General features: G+C 38.6%; 1 protein-coding gene across 1 annotated transcript in view; it reads left to right on the top strand.

Moving 5' to 3' along the window:
• Positions 1-23,542, top strand: part of LOC104668995 (forkhead box protein J3) — a 143,184-nt gene that overhangs the window by 24,077 nt on the left and 95,565 nt on the right. Inside the window, exon 2 of the mRNA XM_030942341.1 lies at positions 850-910. Coding sequence (XP_030798201.1) covers positions 867-910 — 44 coding nt within the window. The 5' untranslated portion in view covers positions 850-866. The remainder of the gene's footprint in view (positions 1-849; positions 911-23,542) is intronic.

Raw genomic sequence — 23,542 nt, 5'->3', positions numbered from 1 at the left:
GTATTAGCCCCATGTTACAGATGAAGAAACTGAGGTTCATTGAAGTTATATAAATTCTTTAAGGTCTCAATAGTGCCACTGTTAGAATTTGAACCTAAAACCTAGAATTTGAATTCAAAGCTCTTTCTGTTTCAGTGCTTCTCTTTACTGCTGCTGCTGCTGCTGCTGCTGCTGCTGCTGCTGCTACTACTACTACTGCTGCTGCTACTACTATTACTATTATTACTACTACTACTATTACTATTACTACTATTATTTTCTATTACTATTACCACTATTACTACTATTATTACTACTATTACTATTACTATTACTACTACTACTTTTTTTTTTTAAAGCAGTGGAACTGTTTCTTAGATGAAGTCTTTGTGAAGTCGAATATTTAAAACCAATAAAGGTAGCACTGTTTTGCTGGAAGAATAGATTTGGTGGGGCACTTATTTGGGGGTTGAAACCTGCATGGTTAACTCTGGTAGCTTTTGGGCACCTTTCTAGAATCCCTAGGACTCTACTGAAACAGTTTGGACACTCTCTATAACATAGCCATAATCATTTGTTAAATCTTACGAAATCTCAGCTTCTTTAGATGTTACAGTTATAGTGTATCTATTTCTGTTATGCCTCCTGATATGTCTGTAGGCTTCCTGATATGTTTGTCTGTCTTAGTGTAATCCCTCTTATGACTCTGTGGCATTTTTCTTTCATGTAAGTTTGTGTTCTGATAAGGGTGATTCTTTTAGCATTTTACTTCTGTTTTCAGAGTGTTTTAAAGTAAATCTAAAGCGAGACTTACGGTTTAATTTAATTTACTTTGCAGCATCTGATAACTAACTCTTCTTTACTTTTCAGATTCTCTTTGTGGCCAGATGGGTTTGTATGGACAGGCTTGTCCATCTGTAACTTCATTAAGGTGAGTGCTCTTTTTTTTTTTTTCTTTATTAGAACATGTAACATTTTAAAAGTTAGACTGGTCACCTTATATTACAATGAATTTCAGGGTGAGATTCAGAAAAAAATATTGTAGCTTGTTTTGTCAAGTAGTGCAATTTGGCGGAATGGAATGATATTTCTGCTTACTGAAATTTTTGTGGTAATGGGATTTGGATATGCTTTTAATCTTCATTTAGTGAACTGAGTATAGTGTGGTAATTTGTACATGAAACAACATAATTAACACTTCTTTGTGTTTCTTTTAAAAAGACTAATCTGGGCCGGGTGCGGTGGCTCACACTTGTACTCCCAGCATTTTGGGAGGCTGAGGCGGGTGGATCAGCTGAGGTCAGGAGTTCGAGACTAGCCTGGCCAACATGATGAAACCCTGTCTCTACTGAAAATACAAAATGATTGGCCAGGTGTGGTGGCTCACACCTGTAATCCCAGCTACTTGGGAGGCTGAGGCAGGAGAATCGCTTGAACCCAGGAGGCAGAGGTTGCAGTCAGCTGAGATTGTGCCATTGCACTCCAGCCTGGGCAACAAGAGCGAAACTCCATCTCAAAAAAAAAAAAAAGGCTAATCTGCTTTCTACTCAATTTAATTAGAACATAGTAAATTTTGATTGCCTTTGTAGCAATCAAAATAAGACTGAAGATACTAATTTTAATTTCTTTCTAAGGGATGGTAAAAACATAATATCTAGATTTCTCTCATTTACAGTAAAACATGAGAAATGTAAAAAGTAGGAACTGTTTTGTTGTATACAACCCTGTGGTTTCAGATTTTTGAAGTCACCAGATCAGTTTTGCCAATCAATTAATATGTGAAGTCAGATTAGCAAAACAGATAAATGTGTGACTGTTTTTGCTGGCTTAGGCTTCCATGTTCTACCTTCATATTGGCACCTGAGGGATTGTCATGGTTCCCAGAGTGAAAAATAATCTAAACCTAATCTGCTAATTGAAATCTTAGAGTATGAGGTGTTGATGGCAGGACCTACTAGTTACATGTGGTTGTGTAGTCAGCCATATCATTTATTCATCTAGCATATTGAGCATCTACTGTTGTCAGGCACTATTCTAAATGTTGGGGCATAGCAATGAGCATAACATGTAAAAATCCTGTAATCATGGAATTTGTATTTTGGTGGAGGGACAATTAATAGACAAAATAGTATAAATATCTGTTAGTGATATGATAAGGGTTAAGGAGAAAAATAGAGAAGAGGAATAGGAAATAATAGGAGTATGTGTTATTTTAGACAGGCCAGTCCTAAGGGAAGCCTTCACTAAAAAAGGGGACATTTGAATGAAGATCTTAAAGTATGATGGAGTGAGCCATATATTGGATAAGTGGTAGTTGAGCATTCTTTAGGCACAGAGGGAGTGCAGGAAGGTCCAAGGCAGGAGGCTGCCTTGTATGTTTGAGGAGCAATGGAGGAGGTCATTGTGGTTGCAGCAGCGTAGATGAGGAAGGGTTATAATTGCCCAGCTTTGGAGGGCAGAAGGAGAGAGAGGAGAGATACAAAATTGCCAGAACCGTGATTGGAAATCAAGGAATCCTTACGCTTGAGAGCAATCCTGATTTTCCGGAATGACACACACACACACACATACACACACACACACACACACACACAATGAACAATGAAGTTACCTTTGTAGTTTTTATGTACTTGACGTTTTGCAAGTCAAGGCTGACTGTCCTATTTCTCAGTAGAAAAGCTTTTTTTTTTTTTTTTGTAAAATGACTGTTGTTTCTTTAGCGTCCACTTTCTACTGGTTAGACTTCCTTAAGATATTTTAGTTGTGTGAAATGCTGAAACACTCATATATTAAGGTAGTTGACTGAAATTTTAAATCTCTATGTGAATACTATATTTATGTTTAGGTTAAGCCTTTATATGACATTGGATTAGGAATAATATGTGTGTAACTTTTGTTTGATGAAAGAGAAGAGGTAATATAAGTTATGTTACAATTTACTCACTGTGTTGTAATTCCTTAGCACAATATTCTACAATCAGAATTTGTTGGGATATAACTGTATATCTAGCATTTAATTTATAAACTGAGAAGCCCTATGGCATCAGAGTCATGATATTTACTGTCCTTATGTATGTCTTTCATTTCTGTAATATTCTGTATGGTCCACGTCTGAAACAGAGGATTCCCATTCTTAGATTTATGTATAGAAGACGATTGTCTGTAACCGATTTTTCTTGGTGGAAGCCAGTATTGTTTTGAGACGAAGAAGGGAAGAAAAACTGGATTACTTAATAACCACAATAAATTTTAGTCTACTTCCCGTAGAGTCTTCCCCAAACCAGAAATGGTCCCTGCAAACTACACTGCCCAAATAGGAGTACAGCCAGAACTCTTAAAGTAACTCAAACCTACTGACAAACATGGCTTGTTTGTCTTATCTCTCTTGTATGTACTACCATGTATATAGTATCTGTATATCTAGAAAGTGACTAATCTCAAGACAGGAAGCAAATGAGTTGGTGGAGAAGAACTGGTCATGTGGCTGGGAATCAGAAAATGGATAGGCAGGTGGGAGTTTGTAGGCACAGGTATGAGTGGGAGTGGGCAATTTATGTGGAAATGAAGGTAGTGAATAGAAGGAAAGTATAAAAAATTTGTTGGTTGGAAGAGGGTATTTAGTAAATGGATTAAAACTCCCTCAGTCTCCTTAAGTATTTAGGGTAAGGTAAACAAGTACTACTTTCTGTGGATGATATTGGATCCTTGTTTAATCTGACTTTGTTAGAATTGTTGTTAAAATTAGACTTGCTGTATTTTTATGATTACAAAGTAGTACATATTTATTGTAGAAAATTTGGGAAAACAGAGCTTGCCTTTTTTATACCAGTAGATATTATATGTGAATTAGAAAAAGGCCCTCTAAATTTGCCTTAAAAAATGACTGCAGAATAGTTTGTAGTGATAGTTAAGTATACTCTGTAATTGTAATCAAATTGTTGTGACACTTTGGTCTACTTTACTTGCTAGTATAGGTAGAATTGCATTTCAACAAAAGTCACTGTAACAGCATCATATTCTACATGAGAGTATTTTAGCATTCAGGATTCTCTAGGGAGGCTGAAATCATATCAGTATTTGAACAGAGATAATACTTTAATAGAATTGATAACTAGATATAAATGTTAACTAAGTAACATAAAGGATAAAAACAAAACTAAAATATTACGAAGATAGACACAACAGGAAGCAGCTACTGCCCATAGGGCTCAGGGACCAAAGGGAACGAGAAAACATTAGGAACTTAGAGGAAAGTCCCCAAAGAAATGAAACTTAGACCTCTGAGAAGCTGCTGCATGATCGATGCTGGTGTCTGAGCTTGGAAGAGGGGTTCTGTAAGGTTGGGTCCCAGACCTTGCTGGCTGATGCTGGTGTCTCTCAGTGGTTTATGGTGAAGCTAGTTCTGGAAGTGTTGGAAACACTGCAAGCTGGATTCACTTGTTGCTACTGGAAGGACCTGCTGCTATAGGGCTGAAGAAGCCTGTGTTGGGGAAATGCTCTTATGAAACCTAAAGATTACATAGGAAGATACAGTCTTTTCTTCCTCCTCCTCCTCCAGCCTTTCAGTTCATCTTGAGTGCCTCTTCTTGGGAGAGCTTTTACAGAGACTCTTAGTGCAGCCACCACAAAGCAGAATACAGGTAGGGGTGCTGCAGTTTGGAGCTGAGGCGCAATAACCTAATAGCTGCCTTCCTTGCTCCAACAGACTGCTGAGAAATAGGGTACAAGAAGATATTTTCTAAGATGTTTTGCAGCTAGTGTTCATGGGATTTAGTAGAGTACTGCATATTACTTAAAAAATCCTCAGAAGTTTTTTAAACACTGTGAAATTATATTAAAAATTTATGTTAAGATTCACAAGTATTTGCAGTCTGAATCTATTGTATTTATATCCTGAGTTTGGGTGATAAGAGTCTGGATAGTGAGGGATAGCAGGCCATTCACATCTGTTCAGTTCCTGAGTTCTGGATAGCAAGAGTAAGAGTTCAGAGAGTGGGGCCGGGCGCTGTGGCTCACGCCTGTAATCCTAGCACTTTGGGAGGTCAAGGTGGGCGGATCACGAGGTCAGGAGTTGGAGACCAGCCTAACCAATATGGTGAAACCCTGTCTCAACTAAAAAGATAAAAAATTAGTCAGGTGTGCTGGCGCTCGCCCGTAGTCCCAGCTACTCGGGAGGCTGAGGCAGGAGAATCGCTTGAACACGGTAGGCAGAGGTTGCAGTGAGCTGAGATTGTGCCACTGCTCTCCAGCCTGGGCGACAGAGTGAGACTCTATCTCAAAAAAAAGAAAAAGGTTCAGAGAGTGATGGATATAATTTCTGTTAAACAGTAGAATCTTAAAAGTTTAGCAGAATCTTTTTGTTTCCTGAGTTTGGATAAGATGGATTTGAATCCTCAGATGTACCTGTATTTTATTTCCAAGTACAGATTCAGTAATAACAACAGCTTACTGAAAAAGCAAAAGCTTTCCTTGACTATTTGCTTTATGTATACGAGTGAATATGTGTGTATCTCATATGACATACTTCTTTTACGTATTGTAACGATAGATTATTTTTTGTAATTTCATTTTGTTTCAATTTTTAATTTTTGTGGGTAAAATGTATATTTATGGGGTACATAAGATATTTTGATACAGGCATGCAGTGCATAATTACATCCGTAAGTGGGGTATATTCATCACCCCAAGCGTTTATCCTTTGTGTTACAAAGAATCCAATTATATTATTTTAGTTATTTTAAAATGTACAGTTAAATTATTACTGACTATAGTCACCCTGTTGTGCTATCAAACACAAGATCTTAGTCACTCCTTCTATTTTTTTGTGCCCATTAGCCATTCTCACTCTCCCTGACACCTCACTACTCTTCCCAGCCTCTGGTAACCATCCTTCTACTCTACCTCCGAGTTGTTTTCATTTTTAGCTCTCACAAATAAGTGGGGACGTGCAGTTTGTATTTTTGTGCCTGGCTTATTTCACTTACCATAATGACCCCCAGTTCCATCCGTGTAGAAAATTACAGGATCTCGTGTATATATGTACCACATTTTATCTATTCATCTGTTGATACACGCTTAGGATGCTTCCAAATCTTGGCTATTGTGAACAGTATTGCAACCAATATGGGAGTGCAAGTATCTCTTTGATATGTGGATTTGCCTTCTTTTGAGTGTATACCTATCAGTGCTGGGATTGTTGGATCTTTATGGTAGCTCTACTTTTTGTGTTTTTGAGGAACTTCCAAACTGTTCACCGTAGTGGTTGTACTAATATACATTCCCTCCAACAGTGTACAAAATCCAGTGTTCCCATTTCTCCACATCCTCTCCAGCATTTGTCATTGCCTGTCTTTTGGATAAAAGCCATTTTAACTGGGGTGAGATGACATGTTACTATAGTTTTGATGTGCATTTCTCTGATGATCAATGACATTGAGCACCTTTTCATACACCTGTTTGCCATTTGTATGTCTTTTGAGAAATGCCTATTTAGATCTTTTGCCCATTTAAAAAATCAGATTATTAAATTTTCTCCTATAGAGTTATTTGAGCTCCTTATATATTCTGGTTATTAATCCTTTGTCAGATGAGTAGTTTGCAGATATTTTCAGCCATTTTGTGGCTTGTCTCTTAACTTTTTTGATTGTTTCCTTTGCTGGGCAGAAGCTTTTTAACTTGATGTGATCCCATTTGTCTATTTTTGCTTTGGTTGCCTGTGCTCGTGGGGTGTAACTCAAGTAATCTTTGCCCACTCCAATATCCTGGAGAGTTTCCCCAATGTTTTCTTTTAGTAGTTTAGTTTGAGGTCTTAGATTTAAGTATTTAATCCATTTTGGTTTGATTTTTGTATATGGCAAGGAATAGGGGTCTAGTGTCATTCTTCTGCATTATAGGTGTCCAGTTTTCCCAGCACCTTGTTGAAGAGACTGTCCTTTCCATTATATGTTCTTGGAACCTTTGTCAAAAATGAGTTCACTCTCGATACATGTATTTGTTTTCTGGGTTCTCTGTCCTGTTCCATTGGTCAATATCCGTTTTTATGCCAGTACCATACTGTTTTGGTTACTGTAGCTCTGTAGTATAACTTGAAGTCAGTAATGTGATTCCTCCAGTTTTGTTTGTTTTGCTCAGGATAGCTTTGGGTATTCTGAGTCTTTGGTGGTTTCGTATAAATTTTACAATTTTTTTTTCTATGTCTGTGAAGAATGTCATTGGTATTTTGATAGGGAGTGCATTGAATCTTTAGTTTGCTTTGGATAGTATGTACATTTTAACAGTATTGATTCTTCTGATCCATGAACATGCAGTATCATTCCTTTTTTTGGTGTCTTCAGCTTCTTTCATAAATAATTGATGGTTTTCATTGTGGAGGTCTTTCACTTCTTTGGTTAATTCCTAGGTATTTTATTTTATTTGTACCTATTGTAAATGAGATTACTTTCTTGATTTCTTTTTTGGATTGTTTGCTCTTGGCATATAGAAACTCTGGTTTTTGTATGTTGATTTTTGTCTCCTGCAACTTTACTGAATTTGTTAGTTCTAGTAGTTTTTTGGTGGGGTCTTTAGGTTTTTCGAAATATAAGATCATATCATCTGTAAACAAGGATAATTTGACCTCTTCCTTTCTAATTTGTATGCCCTTTATTTTTTTCTCTTGTCTGATTGCTTGAGCTAGGACTTCCGTTAATTTGGTTTGGTCGAAGCAAAATAGGTTTGCTGTTTCTTAGGGCTTGTTGAAATGGGACCCTTTCTGCATTTCTGAATTACCTAACATTTATTAGAGGATTTATTTTATGGTTCTCACATGTATGCAGCCTGGGACACAGTAGTACTTGTAGTAGTTTCTGGTGATACTTAATACCTTCTACCTGAGATCACTTCCTCTTACATTTTTCTGTATTTATCCTTTTTTATCACTCATTTTTGTTAACGCTTCTTCCTTAAAGATGTCTTTTATTATTGATCTTATTTGTATACTTATTGTATGCCAGGGAACACACAAATATTTGAGTGCCCCAGATGAATTTCCTGTCCATCTGTTTCCTCATTTCCCTACTCTTGAAATTGATGACCCTGCTGTTTAGAACTACCAGAAGAAGGTAGATTTATTTCAAGCCTTCTTGCTGCCTCATTTCTAGAGGCATAGTGGTATTGATAAAGCAGCTGTGGCATATAGACTTAAGATAATGTAGATACAGGTTCACATCTCTCTCTGCCACATATTAGCCATGTACTCTTGGGCAAATTACTTTTCCTAATTTTGCTTTAATAGACTTGCTAATGTTTACTTCACCGCTCTTACTTCAAAGCATCACTGAATATGCTGGTAGGTTAAATGTAAAATGTGCCTGCTAACAGTGCACATGGTGCAAAATTATACTGAAAAATAAAAAAGTAATTATATGATTTGACTTAGAAAGCTTATCATAGGCAAGCTTTGTGGTTCAGTGGCACTCAATGCAGAAACATATCTCCGGGCATTTGGAGCACCCACTCTTCTACATTAGGAGTTTAGGCTATACTCCCCTTCCCATACAGAGGAAGAGGATTCAAGGAATTAAATTTATACATGAGGAATCTGGCATATTTTCTCCTCTTTTCTAGTTTCTAATAGTAGAAAGCAAAAAGGTTCATCATTTTTAGAATAAAAGAAGGAATGGGACAGATTTGTATCCTTTGCTAACAGTATAAAAACATGGGGTAGAAGAAAGTTTACTGATTTCCTTTGTTCTATTTCCCCTTCATCCTAAATTCTAAGATTTAGAATATCTACCAGTAGTATTCAGGTTTGCCACTAACCTTCAGGCTAAGGATGTTGCTGACATTTAATATTATATGTTTACTATATTTAATACAGTTAAAATTTTAGGCTTTTGGGTCCCAGACAGTGGCAGAAATAGCCTTTGCATTATCATGCCATATTTATCATTATCATTTTTATTAATTTTTTGGAATTAGTAAAATCTTTATTAATGTACATGTTTAGATATGGCGTGTTCCAATTAAATTATGAGTAATGAGAAAATCCTCTTAATTTGACCATTACAGAAACTTTCTCTAAAGTGCACTTTGAGTTTTCTGATATGGGAGCTAGTAACCTTTTGTGGCTATTTAAATATAAGTTAATTAAAAATAGGTAAAATTAAAAATTCACTTCGTTAGTCATACTAGTCACATTTTAAGTGCTCACTTGCTATACATGGCTAGTGGCTGTCATATTGGACAGCACGCAGATATTTGCATTGTTGGAGAAAGTTCTGTTGGGGAGCGCTGGTCTGTTTTATGTTTGATTGAGACAGGGTCTTACTTTGTCGCCCAGGCTGGAGTACAGTGGCACAGTTATGACTTGTGGTAGCCTCAGCCTCTTGGACTTAAGAGTTTCCCCCACCTCAGTCTCTCGGGTAGCTGGGACTGACTACAGGCGCGTGCCACCATGCCCAGCTAATTTTAAAATTCTTTGTAGAGACTGGTCTCCCTGTGTTGCCCAGGCTGGTCTCAGAACTCTTGGGTTCAAGTGATGTGCCCTCACTGGCCTCACAAAGTGCTGGGATTTACAGAGATTGGCTACTGTGCCAGGCTTAACAGCACTAGTCTGGATCACCGTAAGTATAATTTAATCTTTTTTTTTTTTTTTTTGAGACAGAGTCTCGCTCTTTTGCCCAGGCTGAAGTGCAGTAGTGAGATCTTGGCTCACTGTAACCTCCACCTCCCGGGTTCAAGCGATTATCCTGCCTCAGCCTCCTCAGTAGTTGGGATTACAGGCACCCGGCTAATTTTTTGTATTTTTAGTAGAGATGGGGTTTTGCCATGTTGCCCAGGCTGGTTTCAAACTCCTGAGCTCTGGCAATCCGCTTGCCTCGGCCTCCCAAAGTGCTAGGATTACAGGCATGAGCCACCACCCCCAGTCATAATTTAGTCTTTAAGATCCTGATGTCCTAAGGCCTCTATTTCTGAACACCAGATATTGAGGAGTACTATTGACTGACTTATTCATTAACTTAAGGACATAAAGTTGCTTTTGTGACTGAATACTGACTTTGGTAGGTACTATTTATGGTGTTCTTACTGTTAGACCAGGCATTATTTAAGCACTTTTAAGTTTATTAAGTTCCCCCAACAATTCTGTGAGGTCAGTATCATTATGATCCTTACTTCATAAGTGAGGGAAACTGAGGTAAAGTTAATTAACTCAAAGATATATAGGTAATTAGGGATAGAGCTGGGATTCATACTTAGGTCCTTATCCAGTGCCTATGTTGTAACCATTTAATTCTACTGCCTTTTGGCTATAAGTATTTATTGTAATTTCAGGCTTTTTTCTTAAATGAAGGCTGCCAATTTTCTTCTTAATTGAGGGCACTATAAAAAATAAGTAAAAAAGAGAAGTGTCAGTGCAGGAGACTGCAGAAAAAGGTAATAGAAAACCAGCGCTTTAATTTTGGAATACTAAAATTGAAAAAAAATCTTGTTTAAAATTGATAAAATTTTTTGTTTTTTTGTTAACAAAAGACAGCAGGTTTTTTTTTTTTTTTTTTTTTTTTTTTTTAATTTCAGGGAGATGGAGAAATTTTGAGTTTTTATGAGGGGAAATCATATATTAGAGGTAATAGGGAATAAAAAGCATCACTGAATATACTAGTGAGTTAAATATAAAACATGCCTACTAACAGTACATATAGTGCAAAATAGTACTACTGAAAAATAAAAAAATTGTATGATTTGATATAATAAGCTTATCATAGGCAAGCTTTATGGTTCAGTGGCACTCAGTGTAGAGACATATCTCTAGGCATTTGGAGCATCCACTTTACTAGATTAGGGTTTAGGCTGTACTCTACCTGCCATACAGAAAACTTGGGGCAGTGGAGATTTCCCAACTCCATGCCTAGGCATACCTCTGGGTAACTGGTGGTTGCCCATTGGACCCCAATTCTCCTCTGCCCCCCATACCTGGTGCTTATGCCCTGCTATTGGGGGACCTGTAGGTGGACCTGCCTGGTCTGGACCCACCTGTCTTGATCTCCTGCTCCAGGGCTGGGCAGGGAGCTCAGACCGCTGTGCATTCTGCAGATCAGGCCATTGCCTGAGGCGACCGAGAGCTTCTCAATAAGCAAGGATCAAGTATGTACCCATCTACATTGGCTTCAGCTGGCTCTTACCTGTGAGTGCCACCTACTGACCTGGAAGTTTAATTGCATGACACAGTAGAAAATCTGCTGACAAGTGTACAGCACTAGGGATCTTGATAAACTTCCTAAGACCACCATCCTGGCCCCACAAGATGTAGTAAGCCTACTCCCATGCCCAGTACATCAGTAATACAACCAGCATTTGGGAAAACTACCATTCAAAGGCTAACTGTAACCAGGGAACTTAATACAGACTCTTTGCCACTGAAAGCACCCAGAACTAAAGCCAAAAGACCCTACAGAACATATATTATAGACACCTCCTGAAGGGGAGAAAAATCACATCAAAATGAAAGCAAATTCAAAAAATAAGGAGAGATGGCTTATCTAGATGAGAAGCAACCAGAGAAACAACTCTGAAACTATGAAAAAAGTGTGTTACAATGCCTCAGAAGGATCACATTAAGTCTCCAGCAATAGATCCTAACCAAAATTAAAATCTTTGAAATATAAGATAAAGAATTCAGAATGTTTTGGTTTTAAAGAAACTCAATGAGATCCAAGAGAAAGTTGAAAATGCACATAAATCAGAAAAACAGTTTGGGATATGAAAGGAGATATCACGAAAAATAAACCCAAACATATTTTGGAAATGAAAAATTCATTGAAGGAGTTACAAAACATAGTTGAAAGCTTTAATGCTAGTCTAGAGAAAGTAGAATAAAGAATTTCAGAGCTGGAAGACAGGTCTTTTGAATTAACCCAGTCAGATGAACATAAGGAAAAAAAGAAGTAAAGTAAGTGAACAAAGGCCGGGTGTGGTACCTCATGCCTATACTCCCAACACTTTGGGAGGCTGAGGCGGATAGATCACTTGAGGGTCAGAAGTTCAAGACCAGCCTGGCCGACATGGTGAAACCCCATCTCTACTAAAAATACAAAAAAATTAGCAGAGCTTCGTGGCGTGTGACTGTAATCCTAGCTACTTGGGAGGCTGAGGCAGAAGAATCGCTTGATTCCAGCAAGTGGAGGTTGTGGTGAGCCAAGATCGTGCCACTGCACTCCACACTGGGCGACAGAGTGAAACTCCATCTCAAAAGAAAAAAGAAAAGTGAAAAAGTCTTGGAGAAATATGGGGTTGTATAAAGCATCCAAACTTACAGGTTATAGGTATTCTAGAGAAAAAAAGTAAAAAGTGTAGAAAAGCTATTTCAGGAAGTAATTAGGGAAAACTTCCCTAGTCTGGGAAGAGATTTAGACATCCAGATATAAGCTCAGAGAACTCCTGAGAGATACATTGCAAGAAGAACCTTATCTAAGGATATAGTCATCAGACTGTTCAAAGTCAGTGTGAAGGAAAAAATTCTAAGAGTAGCAAGAAAGAAGGGATTACCTATAAAGGAAATCTCATCAAACTAACACTGAACTTCTCAGCAGAAACCCTACAAGCCAGCTGGAAGAGATTGGGGACCTATTTTTAGCGGCCTTAAGGAAAAAATTACCAGCCAAGAATTTATTTTGTTTGTTTTTTGGGCACGGTCTCAGTCTACTACCCAAACCTGGAGTACAGTGGCGTGATCACAGCTCACCACAGCCTTTACTTCCCAGGCTCAAGTGATCCTCTTGCTCAGCCTCCCAAGTAGCTGGGACTACAAGCACATGCCACCATGCCCGGCTAATTTTCTAGTATTTTTAGTAGAGACAGGGTTTTGCCATGTTGCTCAAGCTGATCTTAAACTCCTGAACTGAAACAATCCGCCCGCCTTGGCCTCTCAGCATATTGGGATTACAGGTGTTAGCCACCGTGCACAACCACCGGCCAATAATTTTATATCCTGCCAAAAAATAAGCTTTGTAAATGAAGGAGAAATAAAGTCTTTCCCAGACAAACACATGTGAAGGGAATTCATCATCACTATACTGATCATGTAAGAAATGCTGAAAGGAGTTCTAAACATGTTAACGAAAGGACAGTACTTGCCATCATAAAAGTACAAAGCTCACAGTCTGTAAAGCAGTTATATAGTTGAAACTCCAGGGCAACTAACAACACTGTGACAAGAACAAAACTTCACATATCTATATCTCTGTCTCTGTCTTTTTTTTTTTTTTTTTTGAAACATAGTCTTGCTCCATCGCCCAGGCTGGAGTGTAGTGGCACCATCTCGGCTCACTGCAACCTCTGCCTCCCAGGTACAAGTGATGCTCCTGCCTCAGCCTCCTGAGTGGCTGGGACTACAGGTGTGTCCCACCACACCCGACTAATTTTGTATTTTTGGTAGAGACAGGAATTCACCATACTGGCCAGGCAGGTCTCAAACTCCTGACCTTGTGATCCGCCCTCCTGGGCCTCCCAAAGTGCTGGGATTACAGGCGTGAGCCACCGTGCCCGGCCTATATATATATATTTTAAGATGGAGTCTTGCTGTCTTGCCCAGGTTGGAGTGCAGTGGCATGGTCTTGGCTCACTGCAACCTCTGCCACCTGAATCCAAGCAATTATCCTGCCTTAGCCTCCCAGGTAGCTGGGATTACAGGTGTGTACCACCACACCTGGCTAACTTTTGTATTTTTTAGTAGAGGTGAGGTTTTGCCATGTTAGGCCAGGCTGATCTGGAGCTCCTGACCTCAAGTAATCCGCCCACTTTGGCCTCTTAAAGGGCTGGGATTATGGGCATGAGCCACAATACCTAGCAACATATCGATATTAACCTTGAATGTAAATGGCCTAAGTGCTCCACTTAAAACATACAGAATGGCAAATGAAATTAAAAAAAAAAACAAAACAAAACAAAACAAAAAAAAAAAACATACAGAATGGCAAATGAAATTAAAAAAAAAAAAAAAAAGACCCAACCAGCTGCTGCCAGCAAGAGACCCCACACACACTGGTTAAGGACAGCTATAGACTCAAACTAAAGGGGTGAAAAACGGTTTATCATACAAATGGAAAACAAAAGCCAGCAGTAGTATACATTCTCGTATCAGATAAACTTCAAACCGTAACAGTAAAAAAAAAAAAAAAAAAAAAAGACAAGAGCATTATAGATAAAGGGTTCGATACAACAAGAAGATTTAACTATCCTGAATATATATGCACCCCACACCAGAGCACCCAGATTCATGAATACTACTAGGCCAAAGCAAACAAATTGATGGCAATACAATAATTGTGGAGGACATCAACACCTCACTGACATCACTATTCAGATCATGGAGGCAGAAAGTCAAAAAAGAAATTCTGGACTTAAACTATAGACCAAATGGACCTACTAGACATTTACAGAACATACATTAATCTCATCTGCATGTGGAACATTCTCCAAAATTGACCATATATGCTTGGCCATTAAACTAAGTCTCAATACATTCCAAAATAATGAAATCAGATCAAGTATCTTTTTGGAGCACAGTGGAATAAAATTAGAAATCAAATACCAAGAGGAACTCTTAAAACTATTCAAGTAGATGGAAACTAAGCAACATGCTCCTGAATGAACTTTGGGTAAACAATGCAATTAAGGCAGAAATTGAAAAAAAAATTTGAAATAAATGAAAACGGAGGCACAGCATACCAAAACTTCTGGGATATCAGTGCTAAGAGGAAAGTTTATAGCATTAAATGCCCACATTAAAAAGATAGGAAGATCTCAAGCTACCACCATACATCAAGGAACTAGAAAAATAACAAACCAAACAAAAAACTAGCAGAAGAAAAGAGCAAAGAGCAGAGCAGAGCTAAATGAGGCAAAAAAAAAAAAAAAAAAAAAAAAAAAAAAAAAAAAGATACAAAGGATAAGTGAAACAAATAGTTGTTTCTTTGAAAGGATACACAAAATTGACAGACTGCTAGCTAAGTTAACCAAGAAAAGTTTTAAATACAAGCAGAAATGATAAAGACAACATTACACTTGACACCACAGAAATACAAAAGATCATCAGAGACTGCTGTGAACATGTATGTGCTCATAAACTAGAAAAAGCTAGGGGAAATGGACAAATTCCTGGAAACACACGACCTCCCAAGACTGAACCAGGAAGAAATGTGAATCCTGAACAGACCAATAACAAGTAACAAAATTCTATCAGTAGTAAAGGAAAACTGTATTAGTCTGTTCTCATGCTGATATAAAGAACTACCTGAGACTGGGTAATTTATAAAGGAAAGAGGTGTAGTTGACTCACAGTTCCACAGGGCTGGGGAAGCCTCAGAAAACATACAATCATGGCAGAAGGGGAAGCAGACTTGTTCTTCACATGGTGGCAGGAAGTAGAAGTGCTGAGCAAAGTGGAGGGAAGCCCCTCATAAAACCATCAAATCTCGTTAGAACTCACTATCAAGAGAACAGTATGAGGGTAACTGCCCCCATGATTCAATTACCTGCCACTGGATCCTCCCACAACACATGGGAATTAAGGGAACTACGAGATGAGATTTGGGTAGGGACACAGCCAAACCTATCACCTTCTAACAGCAAAAAAGGCCAGGACCAGATAGATTTATAGCTGAATTTTGCCAGACATATAAAGAAAAGTTGGTATTTAGGAAAGAATACTGAAACTATTTCAGAAAATTGAGGAGGAGTAATTCCTTTCTAACTCATTCTACAAAACCAGTATCAAAGTCAGGCGAGGACACTAGATACCAAAGTCAGGTGAGGACACTAGGTACCAGTCAGGCACGGACACAACCAGAAAAGAAAACCACAAGCCAATATCCCTAATGAACATAGGTGCAAAAATCCTCAACAAATACTGAATCCAACAGCACATCAAAAAGATTATATATCTTGATCAAGTGGGTTTTATTCCAGGAATGCAAGAATGTTGAAGCATATGCAAATCAATGAACGTGATTCACCATGTAAATAGAACCAAATCCCAAAGCCATATGATTATCTCCATAGATGCAGAAAAGGCATTTGATAAAATCTAACATTGCTTCATAACAATCCTCAATAAACTAGGCACTGGAGGTACATACCTTAAAATAATAAGAGCCATATATGACAAACCTACAGACAACATCATGTTGAAGGGGAGAAGTTGAAAACATTCTCTTTAAGAACAGGAACAAGACAAGGGTGTCCACTCTCACCACTCTTCTTCAACCTAGTGCTGGGAATCATAGCCAGAGCAATTAGGCAAGAGAAAGAAATAAAAGGCATCCAAATTGGAAAAGAGAAAGTTTGCTGATAACAAGACTGTATACCTAGAAAACTCTTAAAGACTCCTAGACTTTTTATTAAAGTTTCGGGATACAAAATCAATGTACAATGATCAGTAGCATTTCTATACAATAACGTTCAAGCTGATAACCAAATCAAGAACCCAATCCCATTTACGGTAGACACACCCACCCACCTACACCCCCCCCCCCCCACACCCCTAGGAATACATTTAACCAAGGAGGTGAAAGATCTTTACAAGGAGAACTACAAAACACCAATGGAAGAAATTGCAGATGACACAAGCAAATGGCAGAACATCTTGTGCCGATGGATTGGAAGAATCAATATCATGAAAATGAGCATACTACCCAAAGCAATCTACAGATTCAGTGAAGTTCCTCTCAAATTACCAACATCATTTTTCACAGAATTAGAAAAACAGCACTAAAGTTCATATGGAATCAAAAAAGTACTCAGCCAAAGCAATCCTAAGCAAAAGGAACAAATTCAGAGGCATCAGCTTGCCTGACTTCAAGTTATACTACAAGGCTATAGTAACTAAAGCAGCACAATAATGGTACAAAGATATGCATAGAGATCAGTGAAACAGAATAGGGAGCCTAGAAATAAAGCCACATACCTACAACCAACTGATCTTTGACAAAGTTTATGAAAATAAACAGTGGAGAAAGGAAATTAACACCCTATTCAGTAAATGGTGCTGGGATGTTGGCTAGCCATATGTAAAAGAATGAAACTGGACCCTTGTGTCTCACCATGTACAAAAATTAACTCAGGCTGAATGGATTAAAGGCTTGAACATAAGACCTTAAACTATAAAAGTCCTAGAAGAAAACTTAGGAAGAACTCTTGGATGTTGGCCTAGGCAAATAATTTATGATGAAGACAAGAATAGACAAATGAGACTTAATTAAACTAAAAGCTTCTTCACAGCAGAAGAAATACTCAGCAGATTAAACAGCCTATAGAATGGGAGAAAATATTTGCAAATGATTACTTTCACAAAGGATGAATACCCAGAATCTACATGGAACTCTAATAACAAGGAAAAAACAACTTCTTTTAAAAACTAAGCAGAGGACATGAGACATTTCTTGAAGAAATACAAGTGCCAACAAACACATGAAAAAAGTGCTCAACATTATTAATCATCAGAGAAATGCAAATTAAAATCACAGTGAGATACCATCTTATACCAGTCAGAATTGCTGTTAAAAAGCCAAAAAATAACAGATGTTGGTGTGGTTGTGGAGAAAAGACAATGCTTATACACTGCTGATGGGAATGTAAATTAGTTCAACCTCTGGAAAACTATGGAGATGTCTCAAAGAACTAAAAATAGAACTACTTTTTGATCTAGCAAACACACTACTGGGGGTATCTGCCCAAAGTAAAATAAATCACTATATAAAAAAGACACCTGACCAGGTGCGGTGGCTCATGCCTGTAATCCCAGCACTTTGGGAGGCCAAGGCAGCGGATCACCTGAGGTCAGGAGTTCAAGACCAGCCTGGCCAACATCGTGAAACCCTATCTCTACTAAAAATAGAAAAATCACTCAGACGAGGTGGCGCACACCTGTAATCCCAGCTAATCGGGAGGCTGAGGCAGGAGAATCGCTTGAATTTGGTAGGCAGAGGTTGCAGTGGGCCGAGATTGTGCCACTGCATTCTAGCCTGGGGGACAGAGTAAGACTCTGTCTCATACACACACACAAAAATGACACCTGGCCGGGCGCGGTGGCTCAAGCCTGTAATCCCAGCACTTTGGGAGGCCGAGGCGGGCGGATCACAAGGTCAGGAGGTCGAGACCATCCTGGCTAACACAGTGAAACCCCGTCTCCACTTAAAAAATACAAAAAATTAGCCAGGCGAGATGGCGGGCGCCTGTAGTCCCAGCTACTCAGGAGGCTGAGGCAGGAGAATGGCGTGGACCCGGGAGGCAGAGCTTGCAGTGAGCTGAGATCTGGCCACTGCACTCCAGCCTGGGCGACAGAGCGAGACTCCGTCTCAAAAAAAAAAAAAAAAAAAAAATGACACCTGTAGTCATGTTCAACACTGTTGAATAATAGCAAAGTCATGGAAGCAACCTAACTGTCCACCAGCAGTTGACTGAATAAAAAAAATGTGGTATACAGATACCATGGAATACTATATAGCATAAAAAAAGAATGAAATCATGTCCTTTTCAGCAACATGGATGGAGTTGGAGGTCATTATACTGAGTGAAATAACTCGGAAACCAAATACCACATGTTCTCACTTATAAGTGGAAGCTAAATAATGAGTATGCATATACGTAAAGATGGAAATAATAGACACTGAAGACTCCACCAGGGGGAGGGTAGGAGGAGAATGAGGGTTGAAAAATTACCTATTGGGTATAATGTTCACTGTTTGGATTGTGGGTACACTAGAAGCCCAGTCTCCACCAGAATACAATATACCCATGTAACAAACGTATGTTTACCCCTCGAATCTAAAGTTTAAAAAAAGCTTCGCTTGGTTGCAAGAAAACTAACTCTGGATACATCAAGCAGAAAAGAAAAAGAATTTATGGGATGAATTTAGAAAACGGTTGTATTTTACAGAATACAAGGATAGTTTAGTCTCTTGAAATGGAAGTAGGAATTGATGAAATGCTCTTAGAAACCTAGGCATTGTACTGACCCTTCTCTGTTGAGTTTTTCTGAATCTGATTTATTTCTTCATATCTCCAGGCAACTTTCTTTGCTTTTCTGACACACAACCATTCTATCCCTCAAGTTCATGGCTTCCTTTTTTTTTTTTTTTTTTTTTTTGGAGACCGAGTTTCGCTCTTGTTGCCCAGGCTGGAGTGCAATGGCGTGATCTCTGCTCACTGCAGCCTCCGCCTCCCAAGTAACTGGGATTACAGGCACCTGCCACCACACCCAGATAATTTTTTTTTTTTTTTTTTTTTTTTTTTTTTTTGTATTTTTAGTAGAGATGGGATTTCACCATGTTAGCCAGGCTGGTCTCGAACTCCTGATATCAGGTGATCCGCCCGCCTCGGCTTCACAAAGTGCTGGGATTACAGACGTGAGCCATCGTGCCCGGCCTCAAGTTCATGGCTTCTTCATTCAGGAGAGCAGCCCAAACTGTTTCACTTCTAATCCTAAATCTTGGGGGAGAAAATTTAGCTTGGATCAGGTATCACCCTTGGTTCAGATTCTTTAATTTGTTCCTGTATTACTGGTACAGACAAGTTGTAGTACAACATTCAGAGCCATGGGGATGGAGGCACCTCTGAGAAAGGGCATTGGTATGAGGTAGGCAAAACACTACAGACAGTGCTTGAGACAAAGCAGCATGTATCCACTTTTGGTTGAGAAAGGATTTCAAGAGAGGATAATTTTAGAATTCCTTATGGTCATTGGGTATTGAATGGGAGACTTGATTCCCAGCTTTATTTTAGAACATCCAGAGTGTCCTTAGAATTGTGATATTTGGAATTGGACTCCTACCTCAATTCTATCCAATCTGACAAATATGTATTGAATACTTACATCCTTACTAGTGTTCAAGAGTCCACAAAAGCAACAAAAGAAAACGAAAACAAAAAGATTATTCCACTCCATACTAGTGCTTACTTGAGAGCCTGATGTATAGGTGTTTGGCTGGGTCTCTTTTGAAGGTTAGGGGTCTGAATGGGGTTTTTAGTATGGGCATCCATTTCTTCACAGTTTTCTTAACACCTTCCCAGTCCCTCACATATATTTGGAGCTTTCAAAATGATATATCAGCTATGTTAAAAAGCACAAAGCATGGAGTTATGGAAAGATGAGACTGTTTGAGTAAACAGAGGCTGAGAAAAAGATAGTGCTTCTTAGTATAGTGCAAGATAGGTCTATAGATAATTCAAGAAATAGAAAACCAAGAGAAGCTCATGAGACCGGATTGGAAGCCATATGAAATGGAGATACTCATTCATGCTTTACCTCACAACACAATTTTTTTTTGTTTGCTGTTATATCAAGAAGAACCCAGTATGCTTGAAATAAATTCAGGAAGGAGGATTATTATTATTGCTTTTCAGATTTTAAAGACATTTTAGTGGGTTTGGAATAGTATCTCATTGTTTTAGTTTGCATTTACCTGATAATTAGTGATGTTGAGCATCTCTCGTGTGTTTATTGGGGTTTGTATGTCCTTGTTTAAATTTTTTGTACATTTTAAAACTGGGTAGTTTGTCTTCTAATTATTGAGTTATATGAGTTCTCTAAATATTCTGGATATAGGTTTTTTTTTTTGGTTAGAGCAAGAAGGTTTTAAATTTTGGTAACATCCGACTTACCAATTTTTTCTTTCATTGTTCAAGCCGAGAAATATTTACACATTCCTAATCACAGATATTTGTTTGTCTCTCTTTATGTCCAAGCTGAGAAATCTTTACTTACTCCAAATCACAAATGCTTGTTTTTTATTTTATTTTATTTTTGGAGACAGAGTCTCACTCTGTCACCCAGGGTGGAGTACAGTGGTGTGATCTTGTCTCACTGCAGCCTCCACCTTCCAGGCTCAAGCAATCCTCTTGTCTCAGCCTCCTGAGTAGCTGGGACTACAGGTGCCCACCACCACACCTGGCTAATTTTTGTGTTTTTTTTTGTAGAAATGGATTTCACCATGTTGCCCAGGCTGTTCTCAACTTCCTGAGCTCAAGCAATCTGCCCACCTTCGCCTCCCAAAGTGCTGGGATTACAGGTGTGAGCCACCATGCCGAGTCCACAAATACTTTGTTTTTTAGAAACAGTTTTACTGAGATGTAATTGACATAGTACATTTTCATAAGTCTGACAAATATGTACACACATAAATCATCACCACATCAATGTGGTGAACATACCTGTCATTCTCAAAAGTTGCCAAAAGTGCTTCTGTGAAGTTCTTCCCTGCTGTCCCTCTGTCTGCAAGGTATCTACTGATCTGCTTTTCTATTCCTTATTATATATTTGCATTTTCTAGATTTTTGTATAAATGGAATCACACAATATGTATTCTTATTTTTGTCTGGCTTTTGTTTAATTATTTTGAGATTTATCCATGTTGCTGCATGCATCAGCAGTTCATTTCTTTTTATTCCATTGGATATATTCTTACCAGTTTGTTTATTCATTCACCTGTTGATGGATATTTGGATTGTTTTCAGTTTTTGGCTATTACAAATAAAAATACTATGAACATTTGTGTACACATCTTTGTATAGAAATATGGTTTATTTTGGGTAAATACCTGGGGGTGAAATGACTGCCATATTGTAGGTGTATGTTTAAGAAACTGCCAAGCTGTTGTCCTTAAAGCGGTTGTGCCTTTTTAAACTCCCACCAGCAGTGTGTAAGAGTTCCATTTGCTCCATATTCTTGTGAACATTTAGTATGGTCAGTCTTTTAATTAGCCTTTTTGGTAGGTGTGGTGATATCTCAGTGTAGTTTTAATTTGCATTTCCCTAACAATTAATGATGTTGATCATCTTTTCTTATGAATCCTTTTTCTTTGCAACCCCTCCTTAGGGTTCTGTTTCTTGGCCTTGGATCCCCCTTCTCAGGGTCCCATCCCCTGGCTTTGCTCCTGCCTTTCCTCTCACCAGTGTCGGGATCCCGAGCCCGCTCCTTTCCTGCTGGCCCCATCCGGCTCCTGCCCTTGGCTCCTCTGAATCTTTGCTGTATTTTATTTGTTGAACTATCTGTTCAAGTCTTTTGCCCTTTAAAAAAATGGGTTTTCTCATCTCATTGAGTTTTGCGAGTTCTTTATATTTCCTGGATACGAGTCCTTTTGGTTCATTCCCTGCACCCCCAGTGAGGTGGATCTTGCTCTGTTGCCCAGGCTGGAGTACAGGGTTGTGATCATAGCTCACTGCAGCCTCAAACTCCTGGGCTCCAGCGATCTTCCTGCCTTGATTAAACAAACAAACAGACAAAAGAAACAAAAAAAAATTTTTTTGCTTTAGAGATGAGTTCTTGTGATGTTGCCCAGGCTGGTCTTAAACTCCTGGCCTCAAGTGATCCTCCTGCCTTGGCCTCCCAAAATGCTGGGATTACAGATGTGAGCCCTGTAATTTGTAGGGCTAAGCCCTGCACAAGTCCTTTTTAAGATATATGCTTTGCAAATGGTTTCTGCCAGTCTGTGGCTTGCCTTTTCATTCTCCTAACACTGTCCTTGAAGAACAAAAGTTTTAAATTTTGATAAAGTCCAGTTTATTAGTTGTTTTATGAATTGCGATTGTTTTTGGTGTCATATCTAAGAAATATTTGCCTAACCAGATTTTCTCTTATGATTTCTTCAAAAGTTTTTTTTTTTTTTTGAGACGGAGTCTCGCTCTGTCGCCCAGGCTGGAGTGCAGTGGCCGGATCTCAGCTCACTGCAAGCTCCGCCTCCCGGGTTCACGCCATTCTCCTGCCTCAGCCTCCCGAGTAGCTGGGACTACAGACGCCCGCCACCTCGCCTGGCTAGTTTTTTGTATTTTTTAGTAGAGACGGGGTTTCACCGTGTTAGCCAGGATGGTCTCGATCTCCTGACCTCATGATCCGCCCGCCTCGGCCTCCCAAAGTGCTGGGATTACAGGCTTGAGACACCGCGCCCGGCCTCTTCAAAAGTTTTATAGATTTAGCTTTTACATCTAGGTTTGTTGTTCATTTTTAAGATTTTTATATATGATGTGATGTAAAGGTCATTTTTAGTTTTTCTCCCATGCAATCAGTTGTTTCAATATAAATTTTTGAAAAGTCTTTCCTTTCCCCACTGACTTGTCTGGTGCCTTTATCAAAAATCAAGTGACTGTATATATATGGGTCTTTTCTTGGACTCTGTTCTATTGATCTATGTCTGTCCTTTCCCCCAAATTTGGTCATTGGCATTTTACAGTAAACCTTGAAATCTGACAGTCTAAGTCCTTTATGCTTTTGAAATTGAGAAAAGAGCCTGATATCTCGTATCTGCTTAGTGGAGGGTTGAAAATTAGGGTATTCATATTTACAGATTACCAAATAAAAATTTAAAAGATAGTAAATAACTGTGGCTTCTTTGAGCACATGGGAGGGGGTGACTAGTTCCATCAAGTAAAGATTGTGATGTTTTAAGGAAGAAGTTGCTATACTTGATAAGAGGAAAAAGATAAAGTCTGTGATAAAGACAGCAAAGTTCAGATGTTTTAAAGTGATGGCAGGGAATAAAAAATAGAAACAGAAAATGTAGGATCTTTTAAAAGGAGCCAGTATAGTAGAATAAAG

The sequence above is a fragment of the Rhinopithecus roxellana genome, chromosome 12, assembly GCF_007565055.1.
Source record: "Rhinopithecus roxellana isolate Shanxi Qingling chromosome 12, ASM756505v1, whole genome shotgun sequence".
Lineage (NCBI taxonomy): Eukaryota > Metazoa > Chordata > Mammalia > Primates > Cercopithecidae > Rhinopithecus > Rhinopithecus roxellana.
Note: the sequence above shows the minus strand (reverse complement) of the source record. Positions and strands in the feature narration are given on the sequence as shown.